The sequence below is a fragment of the Colossoma macropomum genome, unplaced genomic scaffold, assembly GCF_904425465.1.
Source record: "Colossoma macropomum unplaced genomic scaffold, Colossoma_macropomum, whole genome shotgun sequence".
Classification (NCBI taxonomy): Eukaryota; Metazoa; Chordata; class Actinopteri; order Characiformes; family Serrasalmidae; genus Colossoma; species Colossoma macropomum.
Genome location: NW_023494792.1, coordinates 3,013,294 through 3,038,160, shown reverse-complemented (window position 1 = coordinate 3,038,160; position 24,867 = coordinate 3,013,294). Strand labels below are relative to the sequence as shown.

The window sequence follows — 24,867 nt, the reverse complement described above, 5'->3', positions numbered from 1 at the left end:
TGCTGTGATGTAAGCACAAGGACAGGCCAGGAGTCCAGAGCCAGTCTATACAAGCACTTTCCATCTCCATCCACCCTGAGATCCCGCCAGAGTCACAGCACCATCACAGCTTCCTCTTCACCACACACAGGTAAGCTGCAAACACTCTCTCGGACACCGTTAGGTCGAGTGAGGAGCCGCCACGCTGGCTGTGTGTGTGTGTGTGTGTGATTGTGTGTGTGAAGTGTTCCTCTTCCGCAGAACACCTGCTGACAGGCGTGTAGTGTGAATGGCTGTGAGCATCTGCTCATCTTTAATCAGGGATTTCACTGTGACATAATGTGTCCTGGTGTTTGTAGTGTACCTATCAAACATTACAGCCAGGATTACAGACACAAGAAGATGATAATGAATTTGGGCGAGCGTGTAATGGCACACCAGCTACGGTTCAGAATTATTCTGAAAGGAAAATTGTAAAATGGGACTGAATGATTACCAGATAATTAGTACAGCTACAAAAGACAATGAACTGTTGATGTTAAAACAGTGGAGCAAAGAACAACAAACAAAACCCAAAAAACTATGACAATGGTGATGCAGAAGTTTTGTCCTAACAGCAATGATATAACAGCAATGATATATATATATATATATATATATATATATATATATATATATATATATATGTTGTCAGAAGAAAACCTTGTAACTTTACAGGAAAAGGAAAAAACCTACTTTACTTTGTATGTAAGTCAATGGAACCAGACATTTTCCCAAGTCATCTTGGGCCTTTTCTTTTGGTCCATTCTTCATGAAATTTACATTTAAAATGTAAATGGCAACAAGCATTTTCAAATTATGTCAAAAACTGAAAAAAGACAGAAATGGAGATACAAGATTTTCTTCTGACAGCAGCGATGTATATATTGCATTATTCATAATTCTGTACCTTACACTAAGTAAAAGTTTCAAGATGAATGGAGCAATAGAAAAGCACTAAAATTACTTGGAAAAAATCCTGTTCCACTGACTTACATTCAGTATTGTGAATGTTTTTTCCACCTCCTGTAAGGTTACCATAGCATCGATAGTGATGATTTATTACATTATTACTATTGGGATGAGGCAGTGATTCTCCATCTTGGTCTGTTAGTGTTTTCCCTGCTCTAACAGACCTGGTCCACCAAATGAGTTAATTAACAAGCCCTTCCTTAGTTGAGGTGAATCTGTTAGAGCAGCACTAAAACACTAAAATATGCACTCTTAAAATATGGTAAGGACCCCAGGGGTAAGGACACTAAAAAGGAATGTTAAAAAGGAATCTTAAAATAACGTTTGGGTTGGTCTATTCTTTGTGTGTGTGTGTGTGTGTGTGTGTGTACAGGGATGATGCAGACTGCACACCACAGTATCACCAAACAACGGAGGCAGCAGGCACTGGCCCTCAGCAAAGAGGCCAGAGGAGGTGAGATATACAAATACATTCACACAGATACTAAATGGCCAAAATTATGCGGACACCTGACCATCCCACCTGTACGAGCTTTTTGAACATCTCATTCCAAACGGGATCCCGTGGACATGGGCATCCATATGGAGCTGGTTCCACTTTTTAGAGGAGGCTTTTCACAAGCTTTTAGAGTGTGTCTGTGGGAATCTGTGCCCATTCAGTAAAAAGGGCATATGTGAGGTCAGGCACTGATGTTGGATGAGAAGGCCTTGGCTCACAATTAACGAATTGTGGCAAACTGTTGCCACAAAGTTGGAAGCATATAATTGTCTTTGTATGCTTTACTGGAACTAAGGGGCCAAACCCAAACCAGAGTCCAGTGGCGGCAAGCATTACACCACTCCAGCCGACGCTTGGCATTGCACATAGTGCAAAAAAATAGTGCAAAGACAACATATCAGATGTTGAAACTGAGAAATTTGATTGTTTTTCGAATCAAATGGCATCAAATTCAAAATGGGCATATATTTTATGCCCATTTTAAAAAATATATGCCCATTTTGAATTTGATGCCAAAAAGATCTTTTTGGCATCAAATTCAAAATGGGCATATATTTTTCGAAAAACAATCAAATTTCTCAGTTTCAACATCTGATATGTTGTCTTTGCACTATTTTCAATGAAATATAGAGTTTAAATGATTTGCACATCATTTGTGTTTTTATTTACATTTTGCACAGCGTCCCAATTTTTTCAGCAAAATAGATAAAGTTTGTTTGGCCAAAATACAGGAAACACAATCAGTCTACTTGGTTTATTTAAGTGTGCTAAATTGAAGCACTGTTATATATGTAGAATGGATTTCTGTACAGGGTGTGTTTATATAACAATTTCCCCACAACAAGTCATATCAAACTGTTCTAATTAGGTTTCATTGTCATAGGTCACTGTCTGTTGTTTGGCCTGGTTTGTGTCCCATGAGAAACAGAATGGAAGCACATTTTTCCTTTATTTTTATTCTCACAGTCGAATTAGACACTGAACCCACACAGCATTCTCTTTAACGCTCACAACTCCAGAATTATTGCTATTGTTTTGCTAAACTTTTCAAAAATTATTACATAAATATATATTTAATAAGATGTTGACATAAGAGAAGTTATATTTATATTTGATTCACATTTTAAATAAACTTTCCTTGCCTTAACAATGAATTGGAGGTGTTGCACGTTACAGGTTGTAAATCATACTATGTTATTCATTTCTAATTGTAATTACATCACATACTCCACAAAGCAACACCAGCACCCAGCCAATAAACCTCTGAAGTCAGGAACCATTTTGTATTCAGCAACATACCCAAATAAGGAACTCTGGGTCTAATTGCTTTTTCTCTACAGGAAAAATGAATGCAATTTTTAAAAAAATCACCAATGTACCAAACATTTCTTCCTATGTATTTTTCCTCAATGTCACTCGATCCTCTGAATTGCAAGATCATTACATATTCAAAAAACAAATAATTCTACATACATGCTACAAGCAGGAAAACACTCCTGTGCATTGAATTCATGTCACATGAAAGTAAATTTACTACTGCAGGGACAGACAGATTAGGTCATTTTGATAGAGAATGAAAAATCACTTAAAGCTGGAAGTTGTCAGTTTTAATTGAAATTAGTCAGTTAGTAACTATACAGGCACAGTAGCTACTAATACAGTATGTTTGACGAGCCACATAACTGCAAAAATTAAAATACAATTATGTTAAAGACGGAGTCTGCATGTTCTCCCCGTGTCTGCGTGGGTTTCTTCCGGGTTCTCCGGATTCCTCCCACAGTCCAAAGACATGCAGTCAGGCCAACTGGACCCTAGGTGTGAATGTGTGTGTGATTGCATATGTCTGTCTGTCTGCCCTGCAATAGACTGGTGACCTGTCCAGGGTGTATCCTGCCTTCCACCCAATGACTGCTGGGATAGGCTCCAGCTCCCCCCACGACCCAGGAGAATAAAGCGGCTTAGACAATGTGTGTGTGTGTGTGTGTGTGTGTGTGTGTGTGTGTGTGTGTGTGTGTGTTAAAGACTTCACTACATTGCAAATGCTGTCATTTGTGCACATAAAGTGACCACTATTTAGCTGTGGTGCCAGATGCTTCTTTATGAGTGTGTCTCTGTAATACGGTCTAAAAGCATTCTGCTATTATACTGTATTTGTAGATACTGTGCCTATATGGTCTTAATCTGTTATCAAAAACCTCTCTATGGTCAAATGAACCCCAGTCTGCCCAGTCTGCACTTTCCCTCTTTATTGCTTAAATTTTATGTTTGTTTGTGCCTAAATGTGAATAAATACATACTATAAATATTTAGTTATTTTACACAGTCAAACTTTCTATACCTCTGGTTTGATTACATGTTTTGTTGATTAACACATCTAGTAAACAGTTTGTGTTCAATTTCTATTTATTTACTGAGTTCGCCACATTGGAAAAAATAAAGCATAAAATACAAAATGTGCAATATGTTTTGCACAGACCACATTTTATGTGGTTTTTCAGCAAAATTTTGCATACATGCTGGTTGCCACAGAGGACCACTGAAATGCCCCATTTTGTCCCCATCACCTTTTGAAATTTCGTCTGTAGTTCTGAGTAGCCAATATCAGCTCTGATGTGTGCTGGCTGGGTAATCAATAATGACCACAATAGCCCACCATCCTGCAGTTTAAATGTGTTTCCTGCTGGACTTCACATGTTTATATAAGTACGTGCATCAAAATTCAAGGGATCAGTGCAGCCTGAGCCAATTAACTGTTATTTCCTTAACTCAGTTCTCAGAATTACTGTCCTGAGACACACAGCTCTATAATAATGTGTTATTAATGATAATTATGATAAATGAACATGAACTGATAATCAAAAATTCATGCTGATTAATTGTGACCATGATTGTCTGGTAATTCATTGTGAATTCAGCCAGCCAGGCTAGCTATGATTACGAAACAGAGAGAGTTTAAAATGAAAGTAAGCTGTTATTATTTTGTTTGGGTGTTTGGAACAGAATTGTTGGTGTAAATTGGTAATTATTGGTGTACATTGTTACATTTCCACATAATTTAATCACTCTGATGTAATCAAGGCAGGGTTGCCAGATTGCTATTTTAGTTTCCAGCCAAAAAAAAGTTTAATACCCACAGGAATGCATGAAAAACTGCCCAAAGTCAGTATCATTTAACCATAGTGTGAGGTAATACAGCATTTTACCAACATGACATCAATAACAGGCTTCTGGGTCAGTTAACCGCTGATGAATTGGCTCTAAAAAAACAGCCCAAATTTTGTCCACCAGCAAAAGCAGTACATTTCATGTCAAACAAATCTGAATTTTACATTTTAATGATTGAATTATGCAGAATTTTTGTAAAAAAAAAGTTGGAATTTGTTCTTATGACACTCATATTTTGTAGTAGGGCTGCTCAATCATGGCAAAAATCATGATCACAATTATTTTGGTCAATATTCAGATCCGGATCATTTAACACGGTTATTCATAGACTTATGAAACATCATGCATTAATTGAACTAACTGAATTGAAAAAAAATAGTAACAGTGGATTTCCTTAAGATTTACATCTGATTTAACTGAAAAACAAATACAAAATAAAGGAAAGGGGTTCACTGGATTTAAAACACAAGACAAAACAAGATCATCATTATGGAACGCAGTTATAGTTTTATTTTGATTATTTTGTTTTCATAATTGTTGGAAGCCAAAATTGTAATTGACAGTAAAATTTGATGAATCGTCCAGCCGTATTTTATTGTAGCAATGTAACCAAGTTAGTCAAATTGTCTCTTGTTGCACTGATCCGACTTTCCATCAGTGAATAACATTTGTTTCTGTCGCTGATTTGTGAAAACTTGCAGAAAGTAAAGGATCATGTGCAAGGGCTTTACTTTGACATGGAATATTTTTTTTTATTTCAGTTGTGAGCAAAACTGACACAGAACAGATTAAGAAGACTCATAATATTTTTTAAAATCAGTAACAATGAAATAGTTAATGTAAAATATTTCCAGGGCTGCACAGACATCTATTACATTAGCCTCATAGTTTCACTGCAAATCTAAAGAAGCAAACCTCGGACACCAAACATATCGTAGCGGGGGGTAAAAGCTGTGTACATAGTTTGGTAAACCATCACTCTGAGGGTTGGTGGAGGGTGTATATTACGGCATTAGAGCTGGTGTTCTGCACTCAAGGCTCTGGATTCTGACCTCTCTGACTGACTGACAGCAGCAGCAGCTGATCAAAAGCGTTCTTTAAGGTCACGTGAGCTGCAAGCTCAACATATTGCGTCACAGTGTAAATAGAGACGAGCCGCTGTACCTCCACCACTCCCAAAGAAACTGTCCTCTCAATGTGTGCTCACATTTTTTCCGGTGAGCTCAGCTGTGCGCATGTTTGGCCCAGCAGCTCCTCGAGCTCAGCTGAATCTGACTCTGGGCTGGACATCCCACTGAACTGAATCTTCCTGAGTTTCTCCATCCAGCTGGCAGTTTATAATCACAGGCAGCAAAATAAACATTGTACAGTGCTTTTAAACAGAGCCTTCTCTTTTAGCTCAGTCGCTAGTAGAGCCATTTAACACTGGGATTAACAACTGATCATCACATTGATTTATCAGTCTACTCAGGCTCTAGCAGAGCTCAGTAACACTGAGTTTAATAACTGATAATCACATTGATTTATCAGTCTACTCAGGTTTTAGCAGAGCTCAGTAATACTGAGATTAATAACTGACCATCACATTGATTTATCAGTCTAATCTATTCTGAATACGGATTCTTAATGCTTGTATTCCGTTACATCCTAACCCTGTTAATATGTCAGTCTATTTCCTTGTGAAATACCTTATCCATCAAATGAAATACTGTCAGGGACCAGCACTGTTGGCAACATTAGAGAGAATATTCATCATGTTTTAATTTCAGAAGGCCTGAACCTTGGAAAGAAGGTCAGTGTGCCAAAAGACGTGATGATGGAGGAGCTGAACCTGACGTCAAACAGAGGCTCCAGAATGTTCCAGGAGAGGCAGAAGAGAGTGGAGAAATACACAGTGGAGGGCACGGCTGACGCATCTTCTCTCATATACGTAAGACATGAAATATGACTCATGAACTCATGACTATCAAAGGCTTTTTCCAAATGTCAGAGAGGGTAAACATACAACTGACCCATGTCAGTAGACTGACCTTTAAAAAACAACAACTAAAAATCAAGTAAATTTCTCTCTTATTATTGTGAAACGTACCAGGGAGTTAGGCACTTGATTAATATCCTTTAAGCAGAAGGAACATGTTCTGACATTCATACATTCTTCAAGTGGGAAAAACAAACCAAGAAATCAGGCTCACTCTGGACTGCAGTTCCAGTTGTCCTTCTACACATTTGCAACATGTTGGGCTGCACTGTTTAGTCAAATTAGAAAGCTTAAATGCAGATGAGAATGTTTTAATGTGGGCTCTCCTTCTGCATAGTATCGGCTGTACTGAGCTGATGAACTACTGAAAGAGTCCAGGATCTGTTAGGGAGAAATGCATCCACTGCTCAAAGAAATCACACTAAAACACTATGGGCTAATAATCCAAATGAAGACAACAGACAAGCTTGAACGCCTCTCAGACTGCTGGCTTCTCTCATTGCTGGTTATGCAAGTTTCTACTTAGTATGTCACCTGGATTTATGACAGGCATTTCTGTGAAGCTATGAAATTCTGGCTACGTTCTGGTTCCAGCTCAGTTCTTCTCAGCAGTGCTGCAGAGAGCCGAGAGAACGGAAAAGACTTAGAGAATGCAGGGTTAAATATAAACATGGGCCATCAGCTAAATGCAAAATGACTCTGTGTTAGAGGTCATGAAATAATGAAAAACTTTATGAAAATCATTTTGGACATTTCAAAGCCAACAAAAGGCCAAAACACAAAACTCACTTCCAAAGTGGCATTTTAGCTGAACTTGTGGAACTAAGCTGAAGGTTATAGCTGTGGTAACAGGTATTATACACAAAAGGAATAAACAGGCAATCCTGGATTGTAACTGTAATCAGTTTTATTATTTTGAATCAGATTTTTTTGACATTTTATTTGCACACAAAGTCAGGTTGACTTTGGACATACATACTCATAGTTACCAATGGACATGATAGAATAAAGGGAAAAAGAGAAAAAAAGAAAGAAACTGACTGTTTAGGGCCGTGCCTCAAGGTAAGATATTAACAACTGCCATATTTGACAAAACCTGTACATTTTCTGATTAGGTTGTATGTCAGTTGCTCTAATGGGAGCACTGTTGTAACCTGGGACAACCAGAAATCAATGAATGGAACCTGATGAGTTGACCACAAGAGTAAAATACATTTCTTGGCCAAACATATTAATATAAAAGCAGATGCTTTGTATCACAATCAAGTACAGATTCCATATCAAAGTATCATAGGAACAAAGCAGGAGAAAAGACTAGGAGAACCTTCAGTATTTTTCAGTTACATGAAAAGCAAAGATTTGTACAACGTGAAGAGATTTTATGGAGGTGAACTGGTGTAAGGTAAGTCTTTTTAATAAATTTAAAGTTAATTTCATAAAGAGATGTCGAGTGTAGTCTGTGCCCCATGTGTGAAACACAAGGCCCGCGGGCCAAGTTAGGCCTGTGACACAGTCCGATTCGACCTGCGAAATTATTTTAATTCTCTATTATTATTAACCCGTTTCAGCATGCACCGCAACATAGTGTGCGTTCTGACCCCCAACAACAATCTCTGGGCCAGCGGTTACACAAAAAGAAAAGATGTCTGGTGTCTAGTTCAAGCAAATAGGCAGTTTTAAAAAAAACAATTTATTTTTATTTTGAATTATTCTTGAATAAGTATTTAATGCCTATTTTGCTGTGGCATATTTTGAATAAATAATGGCCCATTCGGGTCGTGGCAAAATGTTAAGTAAAACTGAAATAAAAACACAGCCGGCCCACAGATTTGCTGAGATTTTTTTAATATGCCCGTTTTAGCGGTTGAGTTTGACACCCCTGCTCAAGGCTGTAGGCCTTCCCACATCAATTTCCTATTATCATCACTTATGTTCATCCCCAGATCTCACTCCCACACACACCCTTCAAGATTTATCCATTTTTAAGCATTAAAATAAACTCTTTTTTTGTCTTCAGAACAACCAGCATTTCAGCCAGCTCCAGAACCAGGGCCAGACAGCTGCACACTCACAGGGAGGAAAGGAGAACGTGGCGTACCCTGTACCTGGTAAACACAGTCTGGTTACCACTCTGAAGAAAACTGTGGCCAAGAAAGGCAGCCCCAGCGTCCTTGCTCCAGGTAGAGCAATGGATTGGGATTGGCGTTAAAGAAATGCTCTGCTCAGAACTTCTAACAGCTATCAGTGAGTGAAAGCGAGAAGGGGAGCTGGTTAGCGTGAGGCTTTTACGTAATGCTAACTGCCCACTGCTAGCTTTCATTCATTGTTAGCAGTGTTTGCAGTCTTGGGTGAAGTATTCCTTCAATGTTATTTCAGTCCCTGGGGATCCACAGAACAGACATTGGGTTGAGCCTGAGGCGAACACAGCTTGCTAATCAAACTGATGTCTATTAGCAGTGGAGTGACCTGACTGTGCCATGGTTTGGCTCAGTTTTACTTCTTTGGTGGTGAACGAGTGTCTGGGAAAGTTCCTCTTTACTGCATCAGTAACAATACGCAGTTATATCTGATACTGATACTGTGATATCGCTATTAATGAGGATAATTAAATCAGCTGGCTGTGGCCTAATATAGTTCTTGTCAACGTCAGCGCTGCACACAAACTGTCCTAACACACCTTGTTGAATGAAATGGTTACGCATGTACCTTTTAAACTACGTAGACACTAATCAGTTAGGTTACTGTATTATTTTACAGCACTATTCCCTAATGAATCTCACTTAACACACGGAGATGCTTTCTTGATATGTGAGCATGATTACCCCGTTGACTGACACGGTTGAGCCCAATTAATGTTCCTTCTTCAGACCCCTAAATAAGCCCTCATGTGTCTCTAACCATATTTGGTCCCACAGGGGGCCTCAATGACTCACTCGAAACCTATGAGCTAAGACAGTGGAGCAAGAAAACGCTATCTAATGCATCTCAGAATGGGCTGGCGAGGGTGGGTATGGGGGGCCTGTTTCCAGGGACAAATAGCAAGGAGTCTTTCACTTGCTTCCAGACTCCAGTGCTATTGCTCAGTTTACCTACAGCCTGGGTCCACTGCCTAGTTTTAAAGCTCTAGTCTGACAACTGCTGATTTCAGTGCAGCAGATCTCACAAATCTCTGAACAATGCTAATGCTAATAAGACTGCATCAAAGTAGTAATATGTACAGTCAGAACGCTTTCTGTCTGAAAACTCAGTGCTAGTCCTGAGCATTTCTGACCAAGGCGATAACTTTACAGAAGAAGGAAAAAAACTACTTTACTTTTAATGTAAGTCAATGGAGACTTTTTAAAAGTACAGTTTGGACATTTCTGTTGGTCCATTCTTCATGAAATTTACACACAATGCAAAGGGCATAAGGGATATTCAAATTATGTCAAAAACTGAAAAACGGCAAAAAATGGAGATACGAGGTTTTGTTCCAACACCAGCAATATGGACTTCAACACTGTGCAAATGTACATATTCTATATCCTGCTCACATCATCAGTTACACATACTGTATATCTGCACTTCATAACTGTAGATAACTATACTTAAAATGTAACTGTGCATGAGTCTTACTGCACATCTTTTATGCTACTTGTAGATACTTTTGTGTGTTGTGTATTTTATTTATTTTTTCTATATCTTGATTGGTATTTGTGTATGAAAAAATACTTGTGCATCTTGTACTTGGTGAATAAAAGGCTTTGATTCTGAGTTGTGGGTGGCTACAGCACTGCGCAATTTTAATAAGTTTTACAATTAAACTCTTGGCTGGGCAGTGCTGTGGCTGACTGGAATCACCTATACTTTGGTTGTGTTCTTTAACAGTGCTGTCCAAAGTTGGCCTGTAAGTACACTCACAGAAAAGAAAAGGTACTAAACTGTCACTGGGGTGGTACCCTCAGGGGAACATCTCAGTACCTTTAGTCAGGGAACATAACTGTACCATAATCCATTGAAATTATATTTTGTAAGTTGTACTGACTCCACACACCCCGTCTCGCCTCCAGGCTTTTATTTTATTGTTCTGTTTTAAAACATTCGGTTATGAAAATGTACAAATACCTACTTTTCACCTGGAAAAACGTAATTAAGGTGCACAATTGGACCTTAAAAGTGTTGTTGTACCTTTGAGGGTACATTCCATTGTTTGCCTTAATGAATGAAAAATGTACCTGCACCTTCAGACAGTGTATGTTTGATTTGGCCTGCCAAAAAGTTACCCTAACCCCACCCCTTCACCCAGTGAAGGAACACACACATTTTTATACTACATAGAACTTGTTAAATCATATATTTACTAAAAATATGCAGTATAATGTTACGAAATACATTGCAAAATCTTCTTTATTTGTATACTGTTTTGGGCCCTTGGCCTACCACAGACATTGCACACAGGCCTCCAAGAGAAAAGTTTGGGCACCCCTGTTCTTGAATGCTATAGAAATTAGGTCTACAATGCGCTAAAAGAAGTATTCTGGTAGTTATGCTAACATTACTGCACACTTTCATGACCCTTTTAAACTGTTTCCCTGCCACTTCTGCCTGCAGGTTACTCTGGTCCTCTAAAAGAAATTCCACGTGAAAAATTCAACGTCACAGTAATTCCCAAATCTTACTGCTCACCATGGAGAGAGGCACTGGGAGACAACGAAGAGCTTCTGTCCACCCTGAACGCACAGCTACCTCAGCCAGAGAAACTCCCACCTGCTAGCTACAGATGCTTCAACAGGTGAGGGAGCAAACACACTCACACATATATTTTCTAGACTGCTTAACCTTCTGGGTCACAGGGGGTGCTGGAGCCCTTCCCAGCAGTCACTGGGCGGAAAGCAGGAAACACCCTGAACAGGTCGCCAGTCCATCACAGGGCAGACACACAGACATATTGGAGCAAACACAGAAGCAGCTTTCCAACAGCAAAGCCCGAGCTCATGTTATGTGACCTGCATGAAATTTACTAAAAGGAGAACCCCACGCAAAGTGTAAGTATAAAATATCAGCAACAGGTGCATCACTTTGAGACTGTATTCCTGAAACTATAAAAACCCAGAACAGACTTTATGAGGACTGATTGACAGTTGCAGGCATAATGACAAAGGTCCAAAGGGATATAAGCCACAGAGTCATCAGACTCCTAAGAGAGTCCAAAAAATGCACTGCATTTTGCCACCATCCATGTAGGGCTGAGGAATCTGAAGCCATTGAAAAGAAGCTCCTAAAATAACCATTTCCTCAGAGGAGGTTTATGGTAAGTGCTCTAAGGTTTATTCTCTGCAGTAACAAAAGCCAAAGGCAGATGGTGCTAAGATAAGTGACAACAGGGTTCAGCTGGAAGTTCACCACTCCGGCACATCATCCACGGTGATTATCTGTTCTAAACAGACCCACCGGAGACCAGCGCTATCAAATTATCATCTCCAGTTATCTCTGGAGCTGGAGCGGGAGCTGGCCCCTCTGTCATTTGTGTCCTTGTTTCCATGGTGTCTTCCCATATGAAATCATATCCTGGCTTGGGCATCAAGGCCCCCCCAGAGTGGATATAGTGACGAAGGACCTATTTAAACATGAAACAAGAAAGAAGAACTGCCGTGCCCCCTCTCTGCGCCTTTCACAGCCTCCAGACTGATTGCGCACGGAAAGGCATCAGGTGTCTCTGTGCCCCAACCGAAATTGCATCACTACTTTGATTTAGTGTTGAGCTGAAGTGAATATCATAATTCTCTTATGGATCATGTCTATGGAGGCTTTTATTTCCTCATCTTCTACAAATTGTCAAAGTCAAGAAAAGCCTTTGGTCTGTTGCTGTGCTCAGTGAATATGAGTATTGAATATTTTGTTTGCATTTTATTTTGTATGATAATAGTTGTTAATGGACAAATTAAGACTGTTTAGTTTTGGGATGAAAGAAATAGATTTTTTAAATGTATCCACCCAAATTCCCACACCAAATGGAGAATGACCCTACTGCAAACATGCAACAAATAAATGGCTTCTAAATTAATAAATTCTAAACGTCTATAACCTTTTGTTGGGCAGTATATGCTACACATTACATTAAACAAGTCCCTCTCTTCCCCCTCAGAGTTGCGATGCCATTCGGGGGTCCCATGCACAGTAAGAGGGTGATCCCCGTCATTGGTTTTGAGGCGCTGGAATCCCAAAGCTTGCCAGGCGTGGTGATGGACAGGATGTCCAAAAGACGCAACTTTAACAGAGCACCTCGGGGATGGGGTAGTGGATTGGTACCCGAATCCAATGAACTCTAAGCCCGCCAGGGTCAAACGCACACCTGCCTGCTGTTTACCTGTGGCTGAGAGACTGTAGCACTCACCTGTTGTGGTGTCATTATCATGGACAGTCCTACTGCAGATGGCAAAGCAGAGGTGGCCAACATTCTCCCAGATCCTAGTGCATGTTGAGATCCTAGACATCTTGAGTAGCTCTTCAACAGTAAGGTTGGCCAACCCTGCTTTGGCAATTAGTAATTACAGCCTAAAAGAAAAAAGTTTGGGTAAAAATCAAATGTACACAAGTTCCCCTTATCCCAAATGCTTTTTTAGGTTTGCACTAACACATAACGGAAGCTTGTATCCCACTAGTTAGCATTAAGCAAACCAAATGGCTCAATCACACACTCAGCCTAAACCATGTCAATGATAAGGTAATCTAAGATATAGTAGCTTGGTTTTTGACACTGTACGTCAAAGTTATCTGTAAACAGACAAAACTGTGGATGGCTGTTACTATAGCTATGCAACAAAAGGGGAAATTGTGTAGAGTTTTTATTCCAAAACTATTCATTTAAGACAAACACTGTTGTGTAGCAAAGTAAAAATGATGAATTTGCTCAATAGTTATAATTAGTTATAACAATATAACAATTATAAGATGTAATACATTTACAGAAATATCCTGACAGTCACTTTGACATTATGGCACATTTTATAACAGTGTTCACAGAGGATGCCAGACAGCATAATGATTTCTTAATAAAAGTCAGGTTTCTTTTGTCTGTTATGTTCAACAGAGTATCACAACCTCACAACAATAACAATGGAAAGATAGAAGGAAAAGAACACAAAACACAGAAGCTGACAAAGCCTGTCCCTCACAGCTGTTGGTCAAGAGTGGCCAAGAGGCATGTGTGGGGAAAGTACTGGTAACGGTATTGTTTTCCTTCCAAAAAACGAAAAGAGCATGCATAAAACAACCACAGTCTCTTTACGCTTAAAGTCACAGTTGTTTTGTGAAGTTGTGGGATTGCAACTTCACATCTTTATTTTATATTAGCAGACTAAACACCAAGATAAGACTGAAAAAGTTTCACTTAACACGATAAATGCATTGCAGAACGATACATTAGTGTGTTATTAGGGCAGTGGTATTCAAATTCAGTCCAAGTCTTGAGACTCCAATGTACCGTACAGTTTAGTGTTTCCCTGTTCTACCACACCTAATTAACCCTACTGGGTAATTATCAAGCACTCTGTGGGTGGAATCAAATGTATAAGAGCAATTAAACCTAAAAACGTGAATGTGGGGAAATCACTTCATTCACCTTAGAGACATTACATTTAAAAATGCTATTTAGGGACCAGGGGACTAGTGTATGAAATGGGTACCTTGTCTGAATCTCTACAGTTACTCACAGCAGATCTATGGCATTTTTCCACCTAGAAAGTGTGGTATGGTGGAACATGGTAGAACTAGAAATTGTGCAAACCACTGACTAGTCACATGCAACCTTCAAAGAATCATCACAGAGTTAAACAACCCCCATTTTTAAAAATAAATAAGGCTAACTAGCCAGAATTGCCTCCTGTGACTCTTGCATAACCAGACAGCAAGTAAATAAAAAAAAAAAGTAAATCATTACTTGAAGCTCCTGTGTTGTTGGTACTGCTGTGTGTTTACTGTTAACATGTGAGAAATCATGTGACCACACAAGCTAAAGAGAACTCCACCTACTTTCACATGTCTTTTTAGTAAAATAAATAACCTAAAATAGGATACAGTAATGTACTGATCACTGTGGGCTTATTATTGCTTGAATTTTGGTCTTGATAGTGCAAGAACCTTTATTTTTAATTGAAACAAGCTGACAAATATGTGAAGGTGTTTAGTTCTTCACTTTAGGTTTTATTTAATAGCTGTTTTAATTGACACTACAGGGGCAGTGAGCAAATTTACACGGTTAATTGTGTTGCTGTGCTCAGGCAAAATGAGCACTACACCCTGTTACAACTTCCAGTCTGGAAGAAAGTCCTGTTAGCACAACCTGACATCACTTCTACCCTAGCTGCTCCCACCGTACGTGTTTCTGAAGGGTCAGTGTGAATGTAATTGTGAGCCAGTAATGTGAAGCCATCAACAGTGAAACACGGTTTAGAAACAATGAGGCATTGTGTTCTGCATGAGGTCACGCTGGCCCTTCATCAAAGATCAGTCATTCACAGGAAGAGACGCTCAACAACACTGCAGTCTCAGCTGGTGCACTCTGACTCTCGCAGCCCACAGCTAACTGGCACAGAATCCAGGAGAGGTCGAGCCTCTAGTCTCCGTGGCGTGTGGCGGCGTGAGCGCCCATTCTCTGGGGGTCCTGGGACGGGTAGTGGATGTGCCCTGGTGGTCTCAAGCCCATAGGGGGAGGTGGTGGAGGGCCCATTGGATGGAACATTGGTGGTCCAAAACCTGAAGTCACAAAATACACATAATCACATCTCCAGCACTTAAAAGGATTAACCAAAAGTGTATCTATGAATAGCAGAATCGTGACTTTAACAACAATGATCCAAACATGAGTACTTTCTTCCCCACTCATGTGACATCAGCGGACTGCTTAGTCAAACTGTTGTGACAGAAGCTGGGACTTGTATTAGCAGCTGTACAACAGCACACATTTACTTTACAGCTCTTATTGTGACCAATACTATCACTGATCAACCCACTCAGTCATGTACAATTTAAACAAAAAGGTCATACAGTGCTAAAATTTTTACAACAAAGCCAATTACAACAAGCCAATTTTATCAATGTGCATATATGTATTTATAAAATGAAACAAGGACTCTTCAGAATTAAAATGGACTCATACAAAAGCTAAATTGAGTTAATTCAGTTCTGGAAACTCTGTGTACGTATGTAGTGCACTGTACCTGGTGGTGGTGGGTTGGGGAGACCAGGAGGAGGGGGCAGGCTGAGGTTCAGCACTGCAGGAGAGTTGCTGGGGTCCAGGTTAAAGTAGTTAGCTGGGGTCTCATCCTCCAAAGCTGGGGGTGGTGGCAAAGCTGAACACATACAAACAAAATGAGGGTACAGAACAGTAACAAACTATCATATCAAGCACACACACATGCAGACCAGACCCTTTGGCCCAAACAATAGCATATAAAATACACTTCCATAAATACGCCTTCCTTGTTTCTACATTCTTTGTCCATTTTATCAGGTCCACTTTGTAGTTATGCAATTACAGACTGTAGTCCATCTGTTTCTCTGCCTAACTTATTAGCCCCCTTTCACCCTGTTGTTCAAGTCACGACCACCATGTAGCATTTTAGTGTATGCTGCGCTGGTGCTGGACCACCTTTCAGACATAAAGTCAGAGACAACAGCTCATCTGTTGCCGCACAGTTTGCGTTGGTCATCCTCTAGTCCTTCACTAGTGGTCACAAGACGCTGCCCACAGGACGCTGCATATTTTTGTAACTGCAGTGCTGAGAATGATCCATCACCTAAACAATACCTTTTCTGTGGTGGTCCTATAAGAGTCCTGACCATTAAAATAAACAAGGTGAAAGGGGGACAAACAAAGTATGCAGAGAAACAAATGGAACAACTGTAGTGCTACAAAGTTACTTACCTATTTGGTGGAGCTCATAAAAAGAACAAGGAACGTGGAACAAGGAGGTGAACTTAATGAATACATACAAGCATAGCATTCACTGCAATTTTTTGGCTATGTAATATTGTGACTGGTAATGGTCAGGTCATAGCAGGCAGACAAAACAGACAGACCTGCAGGCAGACCAGGCACAGGCTCCAGTCTGGTGCCCATCTCACTGTAGCCATCTTTAGCCTCTTTGCCCTTGGCTGCCTGTGAGCGGCCCCACTTGACAGTAAGTCTGCGGCCATTGATGATGAGCTTGTTGAAGGATTTCTCAGCAGCAAGCTCAGCTGCCTGCCTCATAGCAAACTGAATAAACGCACACTGCTGTCTCTGCACTAGAGTAATGGTGCGGATCTCCCCAAACTGGTAGAAATGATTCCTGCATAATCAGAAGACAGCAAGAAAGAATGTAAGACTGATGTTCCAAACACACATGAAACACTGCTAGCATTTAGTATTACAAAATGCATCTAAAACAAAGATAGCGCTGCATATTCATAAGTAACTCAAAGCCGTTGTATTAGTAGCTATGTGAGAACACATAGACCCCATCACTTATGCATAATGCAATAATATATACTATAATAATATAACAAATTATAGTGCTTTTCAATAACCTAAAGAGGCTTACAATGGTTGTAAACACAAATAACCATAACTATTATTATTATTATTATTATTAATAATAATAATAATAATAACATAATAAACCTCACTATCATAAGCAAAGCACTAGTGTTTTGTTGCTGGTCACCTGAGCTCAGAGTCTGTGATAGTATCGCCCAAACCCCCTATGTAGAGGGTGGTGATGGTTTTGTCCTCGGGTGGGTCGAGTCTTGGCATGGTAGAGGCTCTCTTCAGCAGTTTATCAGCCACTGGGTCGTTGATGCCATAGTAACGGTCTTTAATGTTCTGATCTGCCAGTGGATCGTCAGGGTCTGTGGGTTTCTCATGCCTGATGGGATGTTGAAGACATTAGGAACATGAAAACAGCAGATCCCCCAAAACGCCCTTGAGCCTCAAACTAATCACCTATCACACTCCCAAATCTGCATGATCCAAGATATTAACATTGTTCACATTACCACCTGAATTATTTAAATACTACTGAGTATGCCAAAAAAAAATAAAAAATTGTGTTGTTAAATATAACATTGCAATACATAAACAGTTACTGAGCCGATAAGCATCCTTGTTCCAAAACCTGCTGACTGGCTGTACAAATTACATTCTGTATCTATGTTAACGTTGGTGCTTCTTGATCATTCTGCAGTCCACTCATTTATGTTTTCATACACACTTAGTTTCTTTTTGCAATTTTCAAATGCACTGAGAAAAGTATTAAAGTATTACTCAGGATTCATTATCAAAGTCATGGTACTGGTAATGCTACTGAACAAAATCACATATAATGACTGCATTAAAATCTGTTTATCGTTTCACGTTACTTCATTGCATTTAATCTGCATTCTGCTCAGATTAAAAGTGTTGCAGAAAAAAATGTCTCAGTTATATCTCAGCTGTGAAACTGAACAAGGAGCTTTTTATTTCCGAGCTATGCTGTCGGCAACTTGATAACACAAGATAAAGTGCTTATGAGGGTACATGTGAACCTGTATGACCCCTTTTCCTTTTTGGTCTTGGTACTTGTAAAGTTCTTTACAATAAACACTACTGCATCTGTCGCGTTTTAAATTCGGCACCATGCGCCAACTAGAAACCCCAGGAAGTCTATTTAGAAACATATGAGTCAGCCACGTTGGCAATGGCCTTCATTTAATGTTCACAACCAATGTTCTCGATTTGCAGCTTCTTTAATTTGCAGGCAATAGACTGCACATTACATTTCAATGGACAACAGACTGCACAAAGCCTTTGGATGCTAAATGAGCCAAATACACTCTAATGACTTTATAATGTTCTCATTTCATCTTAGCACTAATGATAAAAAGGGTGTTTAAATTTAAGGGCGTATTATGAAAATCAAGTACAGAATAAGAACTAGTCTTGCCTTTGTTTTTTTGTTTTGTTAATGCCATGCATTTAATATCCAGCTGAACATTGCCACCATGTGGATTACTGCAGTCACTTTACTCCAGAAAGCTCTCAAATCTTTTTCCTCCTATGTCTTATGATAAACATTGTTTCATTTTTCTTTAGGATATATTATATTAACACCACAAGGATGCCACTCCACCAAATTATCACATCAACAGGAATTGCATGAGGTAAGAAAAACAAACAAACAAAAAGTCTTAAAATCTGCTGTTTAACAGCAAACACCCCAGCAAGAAGGCTCTCACTGGACGGAAATGCAGCTAAAACTTAATTACACGAATTTAATTAATGATCTTCCATAAAAAGTACTTAAAGTGTAATGAGAGAGATCAGGATGCACTTCTGAGACTGCATAAGCCTTTACCTTAAGGTAATACTACAGCATTTTTGTGCTGTCGATTTCCAGAGACAATAAGAAAAGGAACAAAAAAACTAAAAGAACTAAAAAAAAACCAAAATAAAAAAAAACTAGAAAACGTAAGATAACGATTACAGCTTTAACCCTGTCAGTAATGGTGAATGTCTGGAAGGATAACACTCCTGACTGCTCTCACCTGTACGGACACTCCTCTCCTCTCTTACACTCGCCCTTCACCCAGAAAGAGCAGATGTGGGGGCGGTTTCTCTTGTAGTAGGGGGTGGTGCGAGCCAGCTTCAGCAGCATGTCGCTGGAGCTGGGCGCTTTGCCCAGCAAACCCACTGGCCGTGTGCCATCTGAGTTTTGGATCTGAGACAGGAATGTTAAATAAACAGGCCTTTCAGTTTTGGGATCAGAAATAAGTAACAAGACTACACTTTGGGATGCTAACAAGTGGTTACCTGCTTTAGCAAGTTGGGTTCAATACAACACTAATTAATATGAACGTTTACATTCTGAGTGCCTGTTTTCAGGATTCTGAGCAAGAAACAGCAGATAATTTAGAAGTCTAAATAAACCTCACCTCTCTTTCCATGTTCTGTGTATAATACTCCTTGTTGACGTCTGATTTTGGCATGTCGTCTTTGATGGACAGTCCGGCATCCCTCACCTGGATGGGAAGGCCTACGCATGGAAGGAGTAAAAAGACAAGCGTACGACTCATATACTAGAACGGCAACTTAAGTACATAAACACCCTCAACTGTCAGGTGGGAACATAACCTGGATTTGCTTCACCACCACAATGGAACTAGTTTTCCTCCTGAAGGAAGGTGTGAGGTTGTATTAAATGGATGGATGGATGGATGGATGGATGGATAATAAAAGTTTCACCTAAACCAGCTGGTGATTTAAATGGATACGCCCGGAACATGATGAAATTACACTGCACACACATCACAGCACAGGACTCTCATTCCAGAAGTTTATTAGGAATGGCACCGAAGAATAACTGTTTCATTACACTTCACTACACAGCTATTATCTACAGGGTCCAGTCTTGTAGCGTTATTGCCATCTGAAAGCCACTACTGGTGCTGTAATAAAGCCCACTCAGTAAATCCATTGATAGTAATGAGGACTTCTTTAGTTACACACTATTATTCTGGCCATTCACTTACTTGAAACAACGCATGCGTGTAACATCCACTTCGCATTTTTAAATATCAGCTACAGACAACTTCTACTGTATGCAAAAAGATGCACACATTTATAATCAGATAGTGTTGTTTAATTCTCTTATAATTCTCTTGTATGTTTTATGGCTCCTAAAATGTATGCAGCTTGCACCTCCTTTTGTTTCCACTCTAACTGCAATTTTCACTGGAATTAGTAAAGGATCAATTAATCAATCTTTCTAGACTGAACCAATAAAAAAAGGCTGATACAACACAGATTTTAAGGGACTAAACCTTCAGATAACCAATAATACCTGGCAATCCAATTTTATATTCATATTTTAATTTCATGCTCTAACAGTTTTAGTTAGAATATGAAAACTTATTGGATTTGTAGACCGATATGACTGTCAGTTGTCAACTGTGAACTATGAAATTTATCCGTCAGTTCACAGTTATAGTGCTTCTTAAACCCCAACAGCAGAAACTCACAGTTCTAATATAAATATGTATAAATATTTCTTTGCAGTTTTGGTTTCTGTTAGTTATCTTTTATTTTCCAGTTCTTGTCAAAGAAAAATGTTGAGGGTTAGGTTTGGATACATTTAGTTTTTGTTATTGTAACCAAGGTGTTTTGTGACCTGTTCAGCCTGGGTTGCTGACATATAGTTAAAAAAAAGAGGTAACTATATCGAGTTCCCCAGTGACACAGCTATCTGAGGTTTCAAGTCTGAAACCTCACACTGCTTATCAGCACTTCACCCATAAAACCATGGGCCGTCAATATCAGCTGATGCCATCAGCAAACCAGAACATCAGTCTGGCTGTAGTATCTATGATTGAGCAGAACTGAGAGGAGGCAGTTTTGACTAACTCACCGTACTCCAGATCCAGCAGGCAGGTCTGACACACGTTCTTCATCTTGCTGCACGTCTGACACACCTCTGTCTTCTTAAAGCGCATGCGCACACCAGGACACCAGCGGAACACGGTGAAGGGCCGAGCGCATATCTGAGGACAAGAGGGTACTGCTGTTCATGTCTTATCACTCTAGCTACACATGGGAAACAACCCCTAAAACAATTTACCTATTTAAGCTTTATTCTAAAATATTTAATTTTATTTTAAAGCTGTTAAAGTTACAGTTGCATGCAACTAAAAGATACTCAAATTAAAACCAAGAGGCAACCCTCTAGAAACTTCAAAGCGACACTCACCTTACATTCTTTGCCATACTTCTCTTTGGTCTTTGGAACGAAAGAAAAGGAAAACACAAAAAAAATGTTCATGATAATCATATCATAATCATGGGATTATTGGGCTACTTGCTGGAATGAACCCACTCACCATGCGAATGTAAGGATTTTCCCCTAAACATGTTTGGCAGAGAATAGGGAAGTCCTGTGGGTATAAAAACACAATGTCAGACCTATGAACGATGTGATACTTCACAGGTGAATACAGAGATGTGTGCAACACAGTACAGACCTCATTTACATTAGTGACAGTCTGAAAATCTGTCACCCTGACCTGGGGGAAATATAACTGACTGACTGTCAGGTACTCCCTAACGTGTTTTTTTAGTCCAGGGGCTGACGTTGTCTACTGCCCGATGCCCCTGTCCAAAATATTTCACATTTGGCCATTAAAAATGAAGAGCCTCTGGCCCAAGTGGTCACTTACCTTTGACATTTTTTTTTTCTTTTTTTTTTCCCCATTTAACAAACCACCCAATCAACTGAATTTTCACACAGTCACAAATATCCACCATTAACAACAAAACAACTACTTTTTATCCTCCTGCGCGAGATCCAGAGCCTGTTTGGTTGGACATAGTTGTAACTGCATCAAATCAGATTTTGACACAACTCTCCAGCTGTAACCACCATTATAGCTAAAGTGACTGCAGTGTTTTTAATAATGCAAATATATGTTTGTTTATAAATAAGTCATAACATGTCTATTATTACAAGCTTGAAACTGTAACAATAAGAAACTAACTTTAGTGCTACATAAAGCCATTTTCAGAAATAGTCCCATACAGAACCATTTACAACACATTCTTCATCAATGTGAAGAACCATTTCACCATGCAAAGAACCTTTAAGGATGTAAATGGTGCTATAACTACAGAACTCAGTGTTCTGAACAGAACCGTTCCCTTTTAGCTACTGAAGAGCCACTGAAGAACCATCTTTTAAGAGTGCAGCATCTCGAACAGCTGGAGACAATAACACTGAGGTGCGCTGTTCAACCAAAGCACTGATGTCAGCTAACGATTAGCTAGCTTAGCTTAGCTAAGCTAACGTTACCTGCTGCGTCCACTGCTGTATCCAAGTGAACTTACGTCACTCAACTATAATATAATATATAATATTCTTTACTGAGAAAACCTAACAGGTTAAATCAGTGACTGTCTTCTTTAGCTAAACCACCTAACCTAACGTTGGCTAGCTTAGATAACATAAAGCCGAAGTTAGCTTCTTGGTCCACTTTCCCGTTCCACCTTAAATGCTTGGTCAGTCGCATTCCGTCTCCTTAAAGGCGCCAGGATGTTAGCGAACTGCTGGACCATTTAAGGTGGACCGGAATATTTGAAGCTAGCTAACTTCAGCCTCGTCTAGCTAAGCTAATCAGCTGGTAGCCAAACAACGTGCGGCTGTGAAGCCAAGCCGTCATTCAGCCCCGTTTTTCAGTCCGTTTAACCCAACGACGAAATAAAGACACCAGCGGCAGTGAAGGCGAGCAGACCGGCTGTCCTGTGAGTGAAAATATCACCGCTCAGTCGTACCGAGTCCTCCCAGTTCTGTCTGTTGTACGTGTTTGATCCTAAAGACGTCGCCATCAGTGCAGCCTCTCCGATAGGAACCGTGAAGAGCGGCGCAGCGCAGCCTTTCCTTTCAGCACGGCCGCAGGAAGAGTCTGCTTTTCAAAGTAAAAGACTGACGGGCAGTCGTTCAATTACATTTTGACAAATATACTGAGGTCCTCGCACACCATGTTCTCGTATCTACCATCAAGTACCGGACCGACACAGTCAGTAGTTCACCATAATTTTTGTTTAATTTGTAACGTTCACTGCTATTTAAAGAGACACCGCTTGCGCACAAGTCGTGGTGCTTAATTCTCCCGCTGTTGTTGGCCACAGCTAACTTACACCGTACAAAAGTAGAGTTTTCTCTAACAGGCCAAGAAGAAAATAGTTTAAAAGCTCTTAAAATATAACAGCAGTGTTAAATGTTTTATGCTATTCAGTGTTCAGGATAAAAGCATTCTTTCACATTAAAAATATTTAAGCATTTGTAAACTATGATTTTGCTTAAATGCTCCATCATTATGGACTCGACTCTATCGTTTAAGAAACTCGGAAGACATTGCGGAGTGGTAATTCTCTTCTCTACACGTTCTCTGCCCTTGCTACTTAGCTTATCTTAGCTTAGCTCTTTTTTTCTTTCAGCTTTTCTTTTTTATATCAGAAAACTTGCCTGCAAAACACCAGAGGGCGCCCGCGAGCGAGTCCTCAATGAATTGGGGTGAATGGAGCTAACCGGCTAAAAATTAGCCATCTAACGTTAGAATAGTTTCTAATCACTCACCCAGAACTTCCCTTTAATTTTAGAAAGTAGAAGGGTGTATTTCACTAAAAAGCAAAGAAAACTTACCTGTGCATTTCCTTTTTTCTACAGCAAACGGGTTTTAGGCAGCAGGACGATAGCATTACTGCTACTGAGTACTGACCGGTTGGCGAGCGAAGCAGCTCATTGGCTGTTTGCGTTCATTGACGTCAGGAACATACATGAGGCGCCGTTTTAGACTTCTATAACTTCTCATAATTAAATTAAAAAGTTCTTAAAAATCTAACAGCAGTGTTAAAATGGTTTCTGCTGTCCAGTGTTCAGGAAACTAATGTATCCTTGTACATTAAAAATGTTTAAGCGTTTATAAACTATGATTTTGCTCAAATGTCATCATAACCCATTCATTTTGGACACACTCGGGAGCACCCTCTAGTGTTTGAGAAACCCGGGAGACATTCTCTGAGCAAATTCAAATTCTCTTAGCTTACCTCTTTATCTTTACCTCTTTGGAGTGCTGTCAACTCTCAGCTCGATAATGTTAGAAGTCTAAACAATATGTAGTGTGTTCATTAAATGTCTTTTTAAATGTTTGTATAGGTTATTAGTGAGCTGGAGTGTGTTTGTCATCCACAACTAATCACTCAACATCAGTACCTGACCTCACTAATGCTCTTGTGGCTGAATGCAATCAAATCCTCACAACAATGTTCCAAAATCTAGTATAAAACCTTTCCAGAAGAGCAGAGGCTGTTACTGCAGCAAAGGGGGATAAACTCCATATTAATACCCTTGATTTCAGAATAAACACTGGATGAGTGGGCGCCTACAAGCTTCTAGACATACAGTGTACATCTACTACAGCCCTTCTTAAGTAGGCTAGAAACATAATTACAGGTAATTGGGTTTTGGAAAACTATAGATGAGAGGTTTGTGTGTACACACCATCACACACGGCATAAGTAGACATAAAAGAAATAAAAACAAGAAAAAAAAAGTAGGCTAGGGGCCCTTTAAAGGACACTTGTCCGACATTGCTACTGTTAGAAGTTCAGGACATTTTGTAATCAATTGTAGGACTTTGTCTATAAAAGAAAATTCCCATTCCCAGATAGCCTTGTTTGATTCTGATGTCA

General features: G+C 39.6%; 2 protein-coding genes across 4 annotated transcripts; one reads left to right on the top strand and one right to left on the bottom strand.

Annotated features, from left to right (window-relative positions):
- On the top strand, nt 1-13,881 carry myoz3a (myozenin 3a). Of its 3 annotated transcripts, none has more exons than XM_036575592.1 (6): nt 1-130; nt 1,364-1,444; nt 6,427-6,584; nt 8,650-8,812; nt 11,223-11,403; nt 12,757-13,881. In XM_036575592.1, exons 2-6 carry the CDS (start codon nt 1,366-1,368, stop codon nt 12,938-12,940), a joined length of 765 nt encoding a protein of 254 aa, XP_036431485.1. In that variant the 5' UTR covers nt 1-130; nt 1,364-1,365; the 3' UTR covers nt 12,941-13,881. The 3 variants fall into 3 exon arrangements, with proteins under 3 accessions (XP_036431485.1, XP_036431486.1, XP_036431484.1); XM_036575593.1 differs by having other exon boundaries at nt 6,424-6,584; nt 8,650-8,740; XM_036575591.1 differs by having other exon boundaries at nt 6,424-6,584.
- Nucleotides 13,442-23,054, bottom strand: LOC118811410 (pre-mRNA-splicing factor RBM22-like). The gene is made up of 10 exons (XM_036575590.1): nt 22,948-23,054; nt 21,504-21,557; nt 21,374-21,403; nt 21,035-21,167; nt 19,563-19,663; nt 19,176-19,348; nt 17,318-17,518; nt 16,692-16,942; nt 15,830-15,961; nt 13,442-15,365 (listed from the first exon to the last, which is right to left on the bottom strand). The coding sequence occupies exons 1-10, from the start codon at nt 22,999-23,001 to the stop codon at nt 15,226-15,228; spliced, it is 1,269 nt and encodes a 422-aa protein (XP_036431483.1). The 5' UTR covers nt 23,002-23,054; the 3' UTR covers nt 13,442-15,225.
- Nucleotides 23,055-24,867: the final 1,813 nt, after the last annotated feature.

Coding starts and splice junctions, on each gene's coding strand:
- myoz3a (XM_036575591.1), top strand. CDS start 1,366: ATGATGCAGACTGCACACCACAGTATCACCAAACAACGGAGGCAGCAG. Junction 1,445..6,423: donor CAGCAAAGAGGCCAGAGGAG/GTGAGATATACA, acceptor TTTTAATTTCAG/AAGGCCTGAACCTTGGAAAG. Junction 6,585..8,649: donor ACGCATCTTCTCTCATATAC/GTAAGACATGAA, acceptor TTTTGTCTTCAG/AACAACCAGCATTTCAGCCA.
- LOC118811410 (XM_036575590.1), bottom strand. CDS start 23,001: ATGGCGACGTCTTTAGGATCAAACACGTACAACAGACAGAACTGGGAG. Junction 19,664..21,034: donor CCTGCTGGATCTGGAGTACG/GTGAGTTAGTCA, acceptor TTCCATGCGTAG/GCCTTCCCATCCAGGTGAGG. Junction 17,519..19,175: donor GGAGAGGAGTGTCCGTACAG/GTGAGAGCAGTC, acceptor ACATCCCATCAG/GCATGAGAAACCCACAGACC.